We start from the raw sequence: 17,931 nt of genomic DNA, 5'->3' as shown, positions 1-17,931 counted from the left end.
CGCTATAGGATCTTTGATGCCCACCACTCTAGTCAGATACAAAAAGCTGGAGTAACTCATCTCTCTCTGCCTGTCCCACTGAGTTACTTCAGCTTTGTGTGTCTATGCATTTCGTTGTCTCTGTACTGTACACTGACAATGACAATTAAAATTGAATCTGAATCTGAATCTATCTCTGGTTTAAGCCAGCATCTGCAGTTCCTTCCGACATATCTGTCCACACCAGTTTCATTAGAGATACAGCGCGTTCAGTGTAGAGGGGCATTGACCAAATGTGACTAGCTGATGAGAGTCAAGAGCGTTTTATTGTCATGTGTCCCAGCTAGGACAATGAAATTCTTGCTTGCTGCAGCACAACAGAATATGTAAACATAGTACAGAACAGGAGATAAAAGTTCAGTGTGTCTTTACAGATGGGCATCTTGGAAGTTGAGCTGGACAAAAATACTGGAGAAACTCAGCGGGTGAGGCAGCATCTATGGAGCGAAGGAAATTTCCTTCGCTCCATAGATGCTGCCTCACCCCGCTGAGTTTCTCCAGCATTTTTGTCTCCGTTCAAAAGTGCTTCTTTCCCCTGGGTCTACTGCTGCAGGTTATTGCTGGTGTGAACATTGGATTTATGATGGTGATTTTTTTTTTAAATTCTTTATTTTATTCTATTTCATTAACAGGCAGCAGAAGGGTGGTCTGGCTGACTGCCGTCTACTGAAGACTCCCTGCTGAATTACACTTATCTGTGATCCACGTGTACGGCAAGCCGTCCCGAGATCCATCTGACTCCTGCAGACAAAAACAGCGGTGGAATACCCCCAGCCCTGGCTCGACCTGTTCACCAACACCACGATGGGACCAGATGACGTACTGTTAACGCTCACGCAGCCCGCCAAAGGAACAATTTTACTCTCCTTTTACTGGGGCCAAGGCGGGTGGGAAAGTTAGAAACTTGCGAAGAAGATCTTTTTTTTTGGGTTTCTTTTCATTGTCATTGCACTGTCGAAAACCGAGAGTCCCGTTCCTGATGGGGTTTGGTCAAAGCTGAACGTGAGGAAAGGGATCGAGTGGAGTTCTCTCCAGTATCTCTCTGCTGTTCGCACTCAAGCCTTCGGGGGACTCCTGAGCCATTTGCCACGAGGAATTCTCCGAAACAAATCGCGTAAGTGGGACAACTGGAACTGAATATTTTGGGGGGGGGGGGGGGTTTGCTTGGGTACAATCATTATAAAATTGGTGCAATACATGTGGAAACCATTTGTTCCCAACCCCCACCCCAAAACCCCCCAAATTAATGCCAACTCCAGATGCAGGTACAGTTTCTTCCCAGCTGTTATCAGGCAACTGAACCATCCTACAGGCAATCAAAGAGCAGCCCTGAACCTTTTCCTAGCTTCTACATTTTTCCTTGATCTCAATCCCCTTTGATGTCTCGTTTTCACACCCTACACTTCCTTATCTCCGTGTCTCCCTCTCCCCCGACTGTCAGTCTGAAGAAGTTGCCTTGAGCCGAAATGTCACCCATTCCTTCTCCCCAGAGATGCTGCCTGTCCCGCTGAGTTACTCCAGCATTTTGTGTCCCATCAGTTTTGTGTCCTTCCTTTTGAAGCCCGCAGTTAATTCTGTGAGTGAGACAGTGTTGCGGGTGCCAGTTAAGAAAAAAAAGAATGCTCTTCCTCTGTGAGTGCCTGACTCTATTATACAGAGAATGAAACGAGTAAACCAAATCCCACCCTTAATGCCTCAACTTACATTTCCTTGAAGGAGTGGCAGCGTTTTGATCAAATTCTGAACCTTTTCTGCTTTTTGTATCCTCTTTTCCCCTGCAATCCCCACATTTTACCCCCCACGTTTTCAAGTTACGCTATTTAAACAGCAGTCCACCCTCCTTGGCAGCTGAAAGTTGTTCATCAGTCTGAAGACGGGTTTCGGCCCGAAACGTTGCCCATTTCCTTTGCTCCTTAGATGCTGCTGCACCCGCTGAGTTTCTCCAGCACTTTTGTCTACCTTCAAATTTCCAGCATCTGCAGTTCCTTCTTTAACACAAGGTTGTTCATTAACCTTGGTTAGAGGTAAGGTGGGGATAGATTATAGTTAGTGCATCTCTTCAACAATCTGCTTATTATCTACTGGCCGGCCGATGAATAAATAAAGTCAAAGGTTAAACGGGATTATATTTTCTTTTCTTCCAGCCGAACACTCTGTGATCAAGGCAGGGCTCGGGTTGACGATGGCTCTAGACCTGAAGATGGGAGCCGCTCGGCTGAGCACGATGAGCCCGGAGCCCCTGCAGCCGGCCGTGCCTCCGGCCGTGACGCTGGGCCTCACCATCGTGTACACTGCACTTTATGGACTCCTCTTCCTCCTGGTCTACATCCAGCTGTGGCTGGTGCTGCACTACAAGCACAAGAAGTTCAGCTACCAGACGGTCTTCCTCTTCCTGTGCCTGCTGTGGGCCGCCCTGAGGACCACGCTCTTCTCGTTTTACTTCCGAGACATCGTCAAGGCCAATTCGCTGGACCCGTTCTCTTTCTGGTTGCTGTATTGTTTCCCGGTGTGCCTGCAGTTCTTCACCCTCAGTCTCATGAACATGTACTTTGCTCAGGTGAGTACGATCAGCTGAGTTTTAGAGATACAGCGCGGAAACAGGCCCTTCGGCCCACCGGGTCCGTGCCGACTGGTGTTCCCCACGCACTAACACTATCCCACACACACACACACTAGGGACAATATTTTACATTTACACCAAGCCAATTAACCTAGAAACCTGCCCGTCTTTGGAGCGTGGGAGGAAACCGAAGATCTCGGAGAAAACCCACGCAGGTCACGCACGGTGTGAACGTACAAACTCCGTATAGACAGCACCCGTAGTCGGGATCAAACCCTGCTGCGTTCGCTGTAAGGCTGCAACTCTACCGCTGCGCCGCCGTGACTATCTCTCATAGATCTTATAGAAACGTATCAAATTCCTAAGGGATTGGACAGGCTCGATGCAAGGGAAAATGTTCCCGATGTTGGGGGAGTACAGAACCAGGGGTCACGGTGTAAGAATAAGGGGGAGGCCATTTAGAACGGAGAAAAGGAAAAAAACCTTTTCACCCAGAGAGTTGTGAATCTGTGGAATTCTCTGCCACAGAAGTCAGTGGAGGCCGATTCACTGGATGTTATTCAAGAGAGAGTTAGATTTAGCTCTTAGGGCTAACGGAATCACGGGATATGGGGGGAAAAGCAGGAACGATGTACAGATTTTGGATGATCAGCCATGATCACATTGAATGGCGGTGCTGGCTCGAAGGGCCGAATGGCCTACTCCTGCACCTTCTTTCTATGTTTCTCTCTCACAATGACCGCAATGACGTTTTTTTCTCTTTGAAATTTGTCTAACCAGGTCAGTTAATTGGTTGTAAGTACTGTTGGCAATTGTAATCACACAGTTAAATATATATTGAGTAGAGCCATGAAGCAAAGGCCTGGATAGAGTGGCTATGGAGAGGGTGCTGAAGAAATGTGTCCTCATCTCCTTCCTAAAAGAACGACCTTTAATTCTGAGGCTATGACCTCTGGTCCGAGACTCTCCCACTTTGATTCTCAGAGATGTTATGTAAATATAATTCTTTCGCTTTGGAGAATATTCGCGCAGTTTAAAGGCAGGCAGCCTGTGAATCGAGGACCTTTCTTCCTCTTTTCAGATGATCAATGGCAGAGTTTAACATCTCTGATCCATTTGTTCTTCCTTTCCACTCGGCCCAGAGGCCACAGCCTCAGAATCAAAGGATGTACATTTAGAAAGGAGATGAGGAGGAATTTCTTTGGTGGTGAATCTGAGGAATTCATTGCCACAGGAGGCTGTGGAGGCCAAGTCACTGGATGTTTTTAATGGGGCTGTCACACTGTCGAGGTAATTCAAGAGCTCTCCCGAGTTAAAAAAAAAAATCAAACTCGTGGTAAGCACATAGAAACATAGAAATTAGGTGCAGGAGTAGGCCATTCGGCCCTTCGAGCCTGCACCGCCATTCAATGGCTGATCATCCAACTCAGTATCCCGTACCTGCCTTCTCTCCATACCCTCTGATCCCCTTAGCCACAAGGGCCACATCTAACTCCCTCTTAAATATAGCCAATGAACTGTGGCCTCGACTACCCTCTGCGGCAGAGAGTTCCAGAGATTCACCACTCTCTGTGTGAAAAAAGTTCTTCTCATCTCGGTTTTAAAGGATTTCCCCCTTATCCTTAAGCTGTGACCCCTTGTCCTGGACTTCCCCAACATCGGGAGCAATCTTCCTGCATCTAGCCTGGCCAACCCCTTAAGAATTTTGTAAGTTTCTATAAGATCCCCTCTCAATCTCCTAAATTCTAGAGGGTATAAACCAAGTCTAGTGTACGTCGGAGCTCGGGACGTCTCTTAACGGCTCGTAACGCTAAGCGCAGGTACTCGGGGAAACGCGGTAACCGCGTGAAGATTTTTGAGCATGTCCACGAGAGCCCCGAGTACCTACGAGCGGCCATTACCGTAATTCCCCGAGTTCAAATCAGGGGAAACTCGGGAGAACTCTTGATTTAGCTCGTAGTGGGACAGCCCCTTAAGGCCGAGATTTGATAGATTCTTGATTAGTGCGGGTGTTACGGGGAGAAGGTTGGAGAATGGGGTTAGGAGGGAGAGTTGGATCAGCCACGTTGAATGGCAGAGTAGACTTGATGGGCCGAATGGCCTAATTCTACTCCTACAACTTATGAAAAACGTTTCACATCAACAATTTAAAATCTCATTTTATCCATTCATGGAAAGATTTGAGTTTAAATAATTCTTTGCAGGACATCCCAAATTCTTTAAAAAAGTGTTTAATTTGCTGTGTAGTCAGAAACACAGTGAAGGAAATGAATTGCCTGTGGACGTGACTAGACATTGTTTTTTTTAATATATATGTGTAATGGGAATATTGCGTGCATGGAAAATTTGACTATTACTTCCTCAGCTATTTTTGGAGACAGTTAAAAATCGAAGAAAAAAGAGGCAAACAGTGGTGGAGTAACGCAGCGGGTCAGGCAGCAGATATGGGCCCAGACTCGAAACGTTACCCATTCAGTCTGAAGAGGGGTCCCAACCCAAAACATCACCTACCCAAGTTCTCGAGAGATGGTTGCCTGACCTGCTGAGTTGTGTAAACCGGCATATGCACTTCCTTGTTTTTAACAATCAATCGTATTGCTGTGGATCTGGCATTTAACCATATAATATAACCATATAACAATTACAGCACGGAAACAGGCCATCTCGACCCTTCTAGTCCGTGCCGAACACATAATCTCCCCTAGTCCCATATACCTGCGCTCAGACCATAACCCTCCATTCCCTTCCCATCCATATAACTATCCAATTTATTTTTAAATGATAAAAACGAACCTGCCCCCACCACCTTCACTGGAAGCTCATTCCACACAGCTACCACTCTCTGAGTAAAGAAGTTCCCCCTCATGTTACCCCTAAAATTTAGGCCAGAATTCCTTCGCTGGGGGACAACAGTGAACCCTTTTGGGGAGATTGTGTTCATTAATGGGGGTGTCACGGTGGCGCAGCGGTAGAGTTGCTGCTTTAAAGCACTCGCAGCGCCAGGGACCCGGGTTCAATCCTGGCTGCGGGTGCTTGCCTATACGGAGTTTGTACGTTCTCCCTGTGATCTGCGTGGAGTTCCTCTGGGATATTCGGTTTCGTCCCACCCTCCTAAAGACGGTAAAGGTTTCTGTGGTTAACTGGCTTGGTATAAATGTAAAACCTGTCCCTAGAGTGGGATAGTACTAATGAGCGGGGATCGCTGGTCGGTGCGGACTTGGTGAGCCGAAGAACCTGTTTCCGCACTGTATCTCTAAACTAAACAATACAGATTATAATTGCCAGATTTTTTCTAATTGTTTAATTAATGAAGTTAAATCGGCCACCTGCTGTGAGAACTCTGGATCAGTTATTCACAACTCTGAGTTGCTAGCTGGGCAACTTAACACAATGCGTGTAAGAAGGAACTGCAGATGCTGGTTTCAGCTGAAGATAGACACAAAAAGCTGCAGTAACTCAGCGGGACAGGCAGCATCTCTGGAGAAATGGAATAGGTGACGTTTCGGGTCCAGACCCTTCTTCAGAGTTTAGTTTAGAGCTACAGTGAGGAAACAGGCCCTTTGGCCCACCGAGTCCACACCAGTATCAGTATCAGTATTTATATAACCATTTAACAATTACAGCACGGAAACAGGCCATCTCGGCCCTTCTAGTCCGTGCCGAACACTCATTCTCCCCTAGTCCCATCTACCTGCACTCAGACCATAACCCTCCATTCCTTTCCCGTCCATATAACTATCCAATTTATTTTTAAATAATAAAATCGAACCTGCCTCCACCACCTCCACTGGAAGCTCATTCCACACAGCTACCACTCTCTGAGTAAAGAAGTTCCCCCTCATGTTACCTGCTAAACTGCTGTCCCTTAATTCTCAAGTCATGTTTGAATCTTCCTCTTGTTTGAATCTTCCCTACTCTCAGTGGGAAAAGCTTGTCCACGTCAACTCTGCCTATCCCTCTATCCCTCTTTAACATTAATGTCATTTTAACTGAGTACTTACATACACAGATGAAACAAATCAGTTCCCGTCAGTGCAGTTAATAAAAACAGAATAAATACATATAGCTTTAAAAATTAAAATTACCGTATCTAAATTAGGCTCAACAATTGAAATGAAATCAGACATTCAGACCGAACAGTGGCTTTGCTTTCACCGACCAGCGATACCCGCACATCAACACTATCCTGCAAATTATTTACAATTTATACCAAGCTAACTAACCTACACACCTTTTTGGAGTGCGGGAGGAAACCGAAGATCCGGATGAAAACCCACGCACGTCACGGGGGAGAACGCACAAACTCCGTACAGACAGCATAGAAACATAGAAACATAGAAATTAGGTGCAGGAGTAGGCCATTCGGCCCTTCGAGCCTGCACCGCCATTCAATATGATCATGGCTGGATCATCCAACTCAGTATCCCGTACCTGCCTTCTCTCCATACCCCCTGATCCCCTTAGCCACAAGGGCCACATCTAACTCCCTCTTAAATATAGCCAATGAACTGGCCTCAACTACCCTCTGTGGCAGAGAGTTCCAGAGATTCACCACTCTCTGTGTGAAAAAAGTTCTCCTCATCTCGGTTTTTAAAGGATTTCCCCCTCATCCTGAAGCTGTGACCCCTTGTCCTGGACTTCCCCAACATCGGGAGCAATCTTCCTGCATCTAGCCTGTCCAACCCCTTAAGAATTTTGTAAGTTTCTATAAGATCCCCTCTCAATCTCCTAAATTCTAGCGAGTACAAGCCGAGTCTATAAGACAGTCCTGACATCCCAGGATTCAGTCTGGTGAACCTTCTCTGCACTCCCTCTATGGCAATAATGTCCTTCCTCAGATTTGGAGACCAAACCTGCACGCAATACTCCAGGTGTGGTCTCACCAAGACCCTGTACAACTGCAGTAGAACCTCCCTGCTCCTATACTCAAATCCTCTTGCTATGAAAGCCAACATACCATCAGCACCCGTAGTCGGGATCGAACCTGGGTCTCTGGAGCTGTAAGGCAGCAACTCTACCGCTGCGCCACTGTGCCACCCTAACCCGAGAAATACCATGCTGCGTATATACTGCCCAGGTGTATCCCTCTGCGCTATACCTGCAGAATTGCCATATGTGGCAGCTGTCAGTGTGTGAAAGCTTCTCAACTGTGGTGATTCATAATTGCTCGGTTGAGCTCCCGTCTTCTGCCGTGTGAAGCACGTTTGTTTTTTGTATTTCACACCAGCCTCTGCTGAGAAAGCTCGAGGCATTCAAATAATTTTTCATTAAAAAGTGATTTAGTATCATTGAGATGCTAGTTTATGGTCATTTGATTTCTCTGGTTTTCCTTCATTTGTTTTTCCACAGGGGCTGATATCTTGCCCCCGTTGCAAGCATAGACAACAAATAGGTGCAGGAGTAGATCTTTAGGCCCTCCGAGCCACTATGATCATAGAAACATAGAAAATAGGTGCAGGAGTAGGCCATTCGGCCCTTCGAGCCTGCACCACCATTCATTATGATCATGGATGATCATCCAACTCAGTATCCCATGTGTGCATGTGGGTATGTGGCTGTGTGTGTGTGTGTGGGTGTGTGTGTGTGTGTGGGTGTGTGTGTGGGTATATGTATGTAATGTATGTGTGTGCGTATATATATATACACACAACTTTTTATTCTCGTTTATAGAAACATAGAAAATAGGTGCCGGAGTAGAGGCCATTCGGCACTATCCTGATCGCCATTCGATCATGGCTGATCATCCAACTCAGTATCCCATCCCTGCCTTCTCTCCATACCCCCTGATCCCTTTAGCCACAAGGGCCACATCTAACTCCCTCTTAAATATAGCCAATGAACTGTGGCCTCAACAACCTTCTGTGGCAGAGAATTCCACAGATTCACCACTCTCTGTGTGAAAAATGATTTTCTCATCTCGGTCCTAAAAGACTTCCCCCTTATCCTTAAATGATCACGACTGATCATCCACAATCAGTACCCCATCCCTGCCTTCTCCCCATACCCCTTGACTCCGCTATCTTTAACAGCTCTATTCAATTCTCTCTTGAAAGCATCCAGAGAATTGGCCTCCACTGCCTTCTGAGGCAGAGAATTCCACAGACTCGCAACTCTTTTAACGTTTAAGGCAGTGGTCCAATTCGAAGACCGTTCGTCTTTTTGCAAAATTACTGCGGGCAGGATACACGGCAGCTGGTGATCTTTACTGCTAAGTTTAATTTCATGATTCACGGATCTTCCTGTGTTTTTATGACTGTTGGCAGACCTTAATTTCACTCCTGGGATAAATAAAGTTCTATCGTAAGTGTGGCATGGACTCTGGAATAGCTAGTCGGAGTTGGACGCATGTCCTTTTTTTTTGCCTCACAGTATAGGGTCCTGTTCTGCCCCACTGCTATTTCAGCTGAGAGACCAGTTTAATACTCGGCGAATGCAGTGTGGAATCGTTCCCGTTGTTGAAAATAGCCGTACATTGTCTCGGCAAGTGTTCCCTGGAGAAGGTGGAGAGATGACGGCCTGTTTCCTTTTATCATTGCTCCTTTTTGGCACACCTTTCATTTCATGCATTTGTTCTACATCTCTCTGCATCGTCTATATCTCTCGTTTCCCTTTCCCGTGACTTTCAGACTGAAGAAGATGCTGCCTGATCTGCCGAGTTACTCCAGCACTTTGTGTTTAGTTTTGTTTGAATCTTCCCTACTCTCAGTGGGAAAAGCTTGTCCACGTCAACTCTGTTTTGTTGACTTTAGAGATGCAACTCGTTTCAGTTGACTTTAGAGATGCAGCGCGGAAACATTCCCTTTGGCCCACCGAGTCCGCGCCAACCAGCGATCCCTGCGCACTAACACTGGGGACAATTTTACATTAATACCAAGCCAATTAACCCACAAACCTGTATGTCTTTGGAGAGTGGGAGGAAACCGGAGCACGCAGGAAAAACGTGTCGGAGTCTGAAGAAAGGTCTTGACCTGAAACGTCACCCATCCCTTCTCTCCAGAGATGCTGCCTGTCCCGCTGAGTTACTCCAGCATTTTTGTGTCTTCTATCTTCGATTTCAACCAGCATCTGCAGTTACTTTCTACACATGGGTAATGACTTTTGGGTCAGGACTGATTCCTTGGGGAATCTAGCCTTTCCTTGAGTAAAACCCATTCTCTGCTCCCAATATAATCAGATTAAAGCCATTCCACTTTTATTTTTATATATAAGTAGGAGAGTTAGTTATCTTGTGAGGTAAATATCTTCCATTCAGTATTTATACTAGTCTGAGACTTAAACACGACACACACAAATATAACTTGCTTTGAATAACCAAATGCTCTTTTTCTTCCAGGTGGTTTTCAAGACCAAAGCCAAGTATTTCCCTGAGATGGCAAAAAAAACTGTAAGTGAGACATCTATTGTAATAAACTGTTGAATAATTTTATTTGGTATAAGTTCCTACTCGATATTTCCAATAGCGGGAGAGTGTAGGATCAGAGGCCACAGTGTCAGAAAAAGAGAACGTACCTTTACAATGGAGATGAGGAGGGATTTCTTTAGCTGGATGGGGTGGTGAATCTGTGGAATTCATTGCCACAGACGGCTGTGGAGGCCAAGTCTTTGGGTATATTTAAAGTGGAGATTGATTAGGTTCTTGATTAGTTGGGTCGTCAAAGGTTACGGGGAGACGGCAGGAGAAAGGGGATGAGAGGGGAAAATAGATGATAGACAATCGGTGTGGGAGTAGGCCATTCGGCCCTTTGAGCCAGCACCGCCATTCAATGTGATAGAAACATAGAAAATAGGTGCAGGTGTAGGCCATTCGGCCCTTCGAGCCTGCACCACCATTCAATATGATCATGGCTGATCATCCAACTCAGTATCCCATCCCTGCTTTCTCTCCATACCCCCGATCCCTTTAGCCACAAGGGCCACATCAAAACTCACTCTTAAATATAGCCAATGAACTGTGTGGCCTCAACTACCTTCTGTGGCAGAGAGTTCCAGAGATTCACCACTCTCTGTGTAAAAAATGTTTTTCCTCATCTCAGTCCTAAAAGATTTCCCCCTTATCCTTAAACTGTGACCCCTTGTTCTGGAACATGATTAGTTTAGATGATCATGGCTGATCATCCACAATTTGTACCCCGTTCCTGCCATCTCCCCATATCCCCTGACTCCGCTATCTTTAAGAGCCCTATCTAACTGATCAGCCAAAAAATTTTTTTTTTTTTAATTTTTTTTTTATTAGCAGTACAGTAAATCACATTAATACATCGCATATATCTTATTGCATTATGTTGTACCACTTCATTTTTTGAGCTTTGAAAAAGATAGAAATAAAAGAAGTAAGGAAAGTAAGCAAGAATCGTGAAGGTGCAGGAAAGTGTTGGGAGAGGAGAGCCCCTTAGGGAAGGAATTAGAGAAGGAAGTAAAGAAAAGAAATAAGACCCTAGAAAGAAAAGGAAAAAAAAGAAGAAAGGAAAATCAATCGCTCTATTGTAACACAAAACTCTGCAAAAAAGGATATACCAACCGTGTTTTTATTAAAAATGTATTTTATGCCTCCCGTTACCAGGTCCTGGTAGCCTTTATGTTTTAACTTATTATTGCACCTTATGCTTGTAATAGTTCCATAAATGCAGACCACGTCTTTTGGAAGTGATCTGCTTTGCCTGCTAGGAGGAGTCTCATCTCTTCCAAGTGTAGTGTTTCGAACATGTTTGAAATCCACATTTTTGTTGTTGGTATTGGAGCATTTTTCCAAAATTTAAGTATAAGCTTTTTTCCCATTATTAGCCCATAATTAAGTAAGTTCTTTTGAAACATATTTAATTCTGGGTTACCTTCCGATATTCCAAAAATGATCCATTCTACTTTGGGTAGTAGTTTGCTCAGCTATGAGTGAACAGCAGTGTGGACTCGATGGGTTAAATGGCCTGATTCTGCTCCTATGTCTTCGACCTTATAAACGGGAAGTGCAGAATTAGAAATGGTTTGATGATGGAGAATTGTTCCTATTTCATCATCACATGTCCAAGGCTGCTCACAGTTCTGATTTGAAACTCTGTCATTTTGGGCGAGGCAGCGTCTCGAGTTCCTCATTAGCAAAACTGAAAGTAGGCCGCAAAATTAGGTCAAAATGGCCCTGGCTGTAATTAGTAACTGCGGTCATAATAATTAGAACGACAATTAGCTGTTTGGATCTTTTCACTGACAAAAAAAATGGTCATCAGTTACATGATTAAATTAATCGCACTCTCTGGTTCTCTGAGGTAAAGTGATTCTGTTTTGCTGAATTAGAATCATTTTTGTGTTGTGGGCTCTTGTACTAAAAATTGCTTGGTTAGTGTTGATATCTGCAAATAGGTTTAGTTTAGAGATGGAGCACGGTAACGGGCCCTTTGGCCCACCGAGTCCGTGTCGACCCACACACTAAAGGGCCAGTCCCTCTTACGCAATCTTAGCTCGCAAATTACGTGACCTCATGGTCGCTTGAGGCGTACGGGCACCGTATGGCCGCGCGGGGCCGTTCCCACTTAGTAGCGCCGGAGATGTGCAGCGTCCCGACATCGCGCGGGGCTCCAAAATTCTTGCAGTGGCCGAAATCTTCGCGCGCCAACGGCCTGTCGGCCTGCGTACGCACGCAGGCGCATTGCGGTCATACACAGCGTCTTGATGGCGTACGCAGCGTCTTAACAGCATACGCCTAGCGCCCGGCGTGGCGTTGCATGATGGTGTCACTGCCCGACGCCGTGTGATGCCCAAATTTAGCCGGCCCACCTCCTGCCCAGCTGATTTGTGAGCATGACGTTAATGACATCACGTGCGAACTTAGCGCAAACTTAGCACAACCTCCGCTTCCGGTTGGTCGCGCCAAACGCACGCAATCGCATGCAAGTGGGACGGGCCCTTAACACTATCCTACACACACTAGGGACAATTTACACTTATACCAAGCCAATTAACCTACAAAGCTCTGTGGAGTCTATGGAGTGTGGGAGGAAACTCGAAGATCTCGGAGAAAACCCAGGCGATCACGGGGAGAACGTACAATTCCGTACAGTCAGGACCGAACCCGCGTCTCTGACGCGGAAAGCGCAGTAAGGAAGCAACTCTACCGCTGTGCCACCGTGCCGTTGTTTTAGTTGCTGCTCAGGACATATCAAGGGATACTGAGCCGTTCAATATCAGAACCCAAGTCTGAGGCTCAGTGTCTTTTGCAGGATTCACCACCTTGCATCTGATTGCAAAATTATTGTGTGCACCATATCTGAGGAAGGATGTGCTGCTGCAGAGGTGGCTCCAGAGGAAGTTTACGAGAATGATCCTCGAATTGCGTGGGTTAACATGTACGGCACTGGGCCTGTACTCGCTGGAGTTTAGATGGATGGGGGGGGGGGGAGAACCTCATTGAAAATTACTGGATAGTGAAAGACCTGGATAGAGTGGATGTGGAGAGGATGTTTCCACAAGTGAGAGAGTCTAGAACCCGAGATCTAGAACCAGCCTCAGAATTGAAACATGTTCCTGTAGGAAGGAGATGAGGAGGAATTTCTTTAGTCAGAGGGTGGTGAATCTGTGGAATTCATGGCCACAGGCTGCGGAGGCCAAGTCAGTGGATATTTCTACAGCAGAGATAGATGGTAGGGGTTATGGGGAGAAGGCAGGAGAATGGGGTTAGGAGGGAGAGTTAGATCAGCCATGATTGAATGGCAGAGTCGACTTGATGGGCCGAATGGCCCAATTCTACTCCTGTCACGTATGAACTTACGAAAAGGGTTTTCTAATCCTGTTACTGGTGAACTCCCGTAGAAAATGTAGAAATAAAGAACTGCCGATGCCAGTTTATACCAAAGATAGACACAAAGTGCTGGAGTAACTCAGCGGGTCAGGCAGCATCTCTGGAGACAAGGGATCGTTTTCGCCAGAGACGGTGCCTAATCCGCTCAGTTACTCCAGCACTTTGTCTCTTATCTTTGGTCCACTGTAATTAGTGGTTTATCTTTCATAAGGGGTTGGACAGGCTAGATGCAGCAAGTGGGACGGGCCCTTAACACTATCCTACACACACTAGGGACAATTTACACTTATACCAAGCCAATTAACCTACAAAGCTCTGTGGAGTCTATGGAGTGTGGGAGGAAACTCGAAGATCTCGGAGAAAACCCAGGCGGTCAGAGTCAGAGAGTCAGAGTCAGAGTCAGAGTCAGAGTCAATTTAATTGTCATTTGGACCCCTAGAGGTCCAAACGAAATGCCGCTTCTGCAGCCATACAATACACACAAATAGACCCCAGACACAACACAACTACACTTTTACACAAACATCCATCACATCGCTGTGATGGAAGGCCAAACAAACTTATCTCTCCACTGCACTCTCTCCCCCCCCGATGTCAGAGTCCAAGTCATAGCCCCCGGCTGGCGATGACGATTGTCCCGCAGCCATTAAAGCCACGCCGGGTGGTGCGAGGTCGCACACCGGGTCTAGATGTTGGAGCCCCCGGTGGGCGCTCGCAGAGTCCCGCGGCCATTCCAGCCGCGCGGGGCAGTGATGTAGGCCCCGCTCCAGGAGCTCTTCGACCCCGCAACTCGGGCGGGAGAATTCGCCGTTGCAGGAGCCCCGAAAAGCGGTCTCTCTCCAGGGATCCGTGGGCTCCCGGTGCTGCCGTCCGCAGACCCGCAGCAGCAGCCTCCGAATCAGCAGCAGCAGCAGCAGCAGCAGCAGCAGCAGCGCTCCTCCACGGCTTCACCCGCTCCGGTCTCGGCCAGCTCCACGACGGCAACGGTGAGTCGGCACCAGAGTCCCCGGCTTCTTCCCGTTGGAGGCCGCTCCTCGTTGCGGCCTCAACGACACCTGAGACCGACGACGAGAAAAGGTCGGGTCTCCAGTGCAGGGAGAGATTCAAAAAGTTTCCCCCACCCTCCCCACCCCCACCACCCCCATCCCCCCACACACACACCCCAACATAAAATAACAAAAAACTACATCAAAACACAGACAAAAAATAATAAAACGCGGACAGACTGCAGAGGCCGCTGCTGGCCAGAGCCGCGCCGCCTACCGGGTTGGGGATCACGGGGAGAACGTAGAAATTCCGTACAGACAGCACCCGTAGTCAGGACCGAACCCGCGTCTCTGACGCGGAAAGTGCAGTGAGGAAGCAACTCTACCGCTGTGCCACCGTGCCGCCTGTTTTAGTTGCTGCTCAGGACATATCAAAGGGTACTGAGCCGTTCAATATCAGAACCCAAGTCTGAGGCTCAGTGTCTTTTGCAGGATTCACAACCTTGCATCTGATTGCAAAATTATTGTGTGCACCATATCTGAGGAAGGATGTGCTGCTGCAGAGGTGGCTCCAGAGGAAGTTTACGAGAATGATCCTCGAATTGTGTGGGTTAACATGTACGGCACTGGGCCTGTACTCGCTAGAGTTTAGATGGATGGGGGGGGGGGAGAACCTCATTGAAAATTACTGGATAGTGAAAGACCTGGATAGAGTGGATGTGGAGAGGATGTTTCCACAAGTGAGAGAGTCTAGAACCAGCCTCAGAATTGAAAGATGTTCCTTTAGGAAGGAGACGAGGAGGAATTTCTTTAGTCAGAGGGTGGTGAATCTGTGGAATTCATGGCCACAGGCTGAGGAGGCCAAGTCAGTGGATATTTCTACAGCAGAGATAGATGGTAGGGGTTATGGGGAGAAGGCAGGAGAATGGGGTTCGGAGGGAGAGTTAGATCAGCCATGATTGAATGGCGGAGTCGACTTGATGGGCCGAATGGCCCAATTCTACTCCTGTCACGTATGAACTTACGAAAAGGGTTTTCTAATCCTGTTACTGGTGAACTCCTGTAGAAAATGTAGAAATAAAGAACTGCCGATGCCGGTTTGTACCAAAGATGGACACAAAGTGCTGGAGTAACTCAGCGGGTCAGGCAGCATCTCTGGAGACAAGGGATCGTTTTGGCCAGAGATGGTGCCTGATCCGCTCAGTTACTCCAGCACTTTGTCTCTTATCTTTGGTCCACTGTAATTAGTGGTTTATCTTTCATAAGGGGTTGGACAGGCTAGATGCAGGAAGATTGTTCCCGATGTTGGGGAAGTCCAGAACAAGGGGTCACACACAGTTTAAGGATAAGGGGGAAATCTTTTAGGACCGAGATGAGAAATGTTTTTTTCACACAGAGAGTGGTAAATCTCTGGAACTCTCTGCCACAGAAGGTAGTTGAGGCCACACAATTCATTGGCTATATTTAAGAGGGAGTTAGATGTGGCCCTTGTGGCTAAGGATCAGAGGGTATGGAGAGAAGGCAGGGATGGGATACTGAGTTGGATGATCAGCCATGATCATATTGAATGGCGGTGCAGGCTCGAAGGGCCGAATGGCCTACTCCTGCACCTAGTTTCTATGTTTCTAGTACAGCAATGAGAGGTTAACTTCTAAGGCTCAGCAATATTCCGCAAACCAGCCTGTTGTCCTCTGCCTGGCCGTAACATTTCAATCTCCTCTTTCAGTGCCCAGTCATAGAAACATAGAAACATAGAAATTAGGTGCAGGAGTAGGCCATTCGGCCCTTCGAGCCTGCACCGCCATTCAATATGATCATGGCTGATCATCCAACTCAGTATCCCATACCTGCCTTCTCTCCATACCCCCTGATCCCCTTAGCCACAAGGGGCACATCTAACTCCCTCTTAAATATAGCCAATGAACTGGCCTCAACTACCCTCTGTGGCGGAGAGTTCCAGAGATTCACCACTCTCTGTGTGAAAAAAGTTCTTCTCATCTCGGTTTTAAAGGATTTCCCCCTTATCCTTAAGCTGTGACCCCTTGTCCTGGACTTCTCTAACATCGGGAACAATCTTCCTGCATCTAGCCTGTCCAACCCCTTAAGAATTTTGTAAGTTTCTATAAGATCCCCTCTCAATCTCCTAAATTCTAGAGAGTATAAACCAAGTCTATCCAGTCGCTACTCAAACACTGATAAATCCCAGGCCATCAATGTTAGTGTTTTACATTGCCCAACACATTATACCCCTATCATGTTTCTGTACACTGTAAACGGCTCGATTGTAATCGCGTATTGTCTTTCCGCTGACTGGTTTGCACGCAACAAAAGCTTTTCACTGTACCTTGGTGTGCGTGACAATAAACAAAACTGAAACTCGTCCATTTTGCTGAGTCATGTCACAGTTTAGTAAAATGGGCCTTTCCCCAGTTGGGTGTTTATTTTTAAGCTCCTGACTGTTCTACTAAATCGATCTGAATTATCATTGGTTTCTAATTATGACTAGTTCAGACCTGCCCCTTTCTTGTTGAAGAAGGGTCTCGACCCGAAACGTCGCCTATTTCCTTCGCTCCATAGATGCTGCCTCACCCGCTGAGTTTCTCCAGCATTTTTGTCTACCTTCTCTTGCTGATATGATTTATCTCCTCTTTGTCGCCATTTTCTCAATTCATATTAAGAGTAATTGAAATCATCTCTTTCATTTTTCTCCCCATCTCCCTGAGTGTGATCTTAAAGGACATTTTCCAAACGTTTGGTTTCTCCATTTTGTACTTAAACCCCTGTCCCCACGGTATGAGTTCATTCCAAGATCTCTCCCGAGTTTGCCCCGATTCGAACTCGGAGATTTACGGCAATGGCCGCTTGTCGGTACTCGGGGCTCTCGCGGACATTTTTCAACATGTTGAAAAATCTTCACCGGTCTTCCCGTGCTTACCTGCCGTTAGCGAGTCTTCCCGAGTACCTGCCGTTAGCGTTACGTGCCGCTAAGAGACGTCCCCGAGCTCCGACGTACCCGCTACGTTCATTCTCCGTGCTTACCACGAGTTCGATTTTTTTTAAAACTTGGGAGAGCTCTTGGAATGAACTCTTACCGTGGGACAGGGCTATTAGAGTCACAGAGCGATACAGTGTGGAAACAGGCCCTTCGGCCCAACTTGCCCATGCCGGCCAACATGTTCCACCTACACGAGTAAGTGGCCTCCACAGCCTTCTGTGACGATGAATGCTACCGATTCGCCATCCTCTGACTACAGAAATTCCTTCCTGGTGTGTAGGCTAGTGTGTGTAGTGTGCGGGGAGCGCTGGTCGGCGCTGACTAGGTGGGCCTAATACCACGCTGTATCGCTGAACTAAACTAATTGTATGTTTCTGTGACCAAACTAAAGGCCAGAACTCTGGTTCACATCCATTTTTGTTTCCTGCGCTCACACAAACGATACATCGTAACAGTATCCCAGTTCCTCTTGCTGAATATGGCGAGTGAATGAGGAAGCTAATGAGCTTAAGTTCTAATTATGGTAACTGTGGGTGGAGAGAGAAATCGGCCAAGCTTCCTGGTA

At 46.8% G+C, this 17,931-nt stretch overlaps 1 protein-coding gene across 1 annotated transcript in view; it reads left to right on the top strand.

Moving 5' to 3' along the window:
- The first annotated feature begins 667 nt into the window (after nucleotides 1-667).
- LOC129714990 (G protein-coupled receptor 137Ba-like) overlaps nucleotides 668-17,931 on the top strand; it is a 28,205-nt gene continuing 10,941 nt past the window's right edge. Inside the window, exons 1-3 of the mRNA XM_055664796.1 lie at nucleotides 668-1,153; nucleotides 2,184-2,596; nucleotides 9,933-9,982. Of these exons, the coding sequence (XP_055520771.1) occupies nucleotides 2,222-2,596; nucleotides 9,933-9,982 (425 nt within the window). The 5' untranslated portion in view covers nucleotides 668-1,153; nucleotides 2,184-2,221. The remainder of the gene's footprint in view (nucleotides 1,154-2,183; nucleotides 2,597-9,932; nucleotides 9,983-17,931) is intronic.

The sequence above is a fragment of the Leucoraja erinacea genome, chromosome 44, assembly GCF_028641065.1.
Source record: "Leucoraja erinacea ecotype New England chromosome 44, Leri_hhj_1, whole genome shotgun sequence".
Classification (NCBI taxonomy): domain Eukaryota; kingdom Metazoa; phylum Chordata; class Chondrichthyes; order Rajiformes; family Rajidae; genus Leucoraja; species Leucoraja erinaceus.
This window is presented reverse-complemented; position numbering and strand designations above follow the sequence as displayed.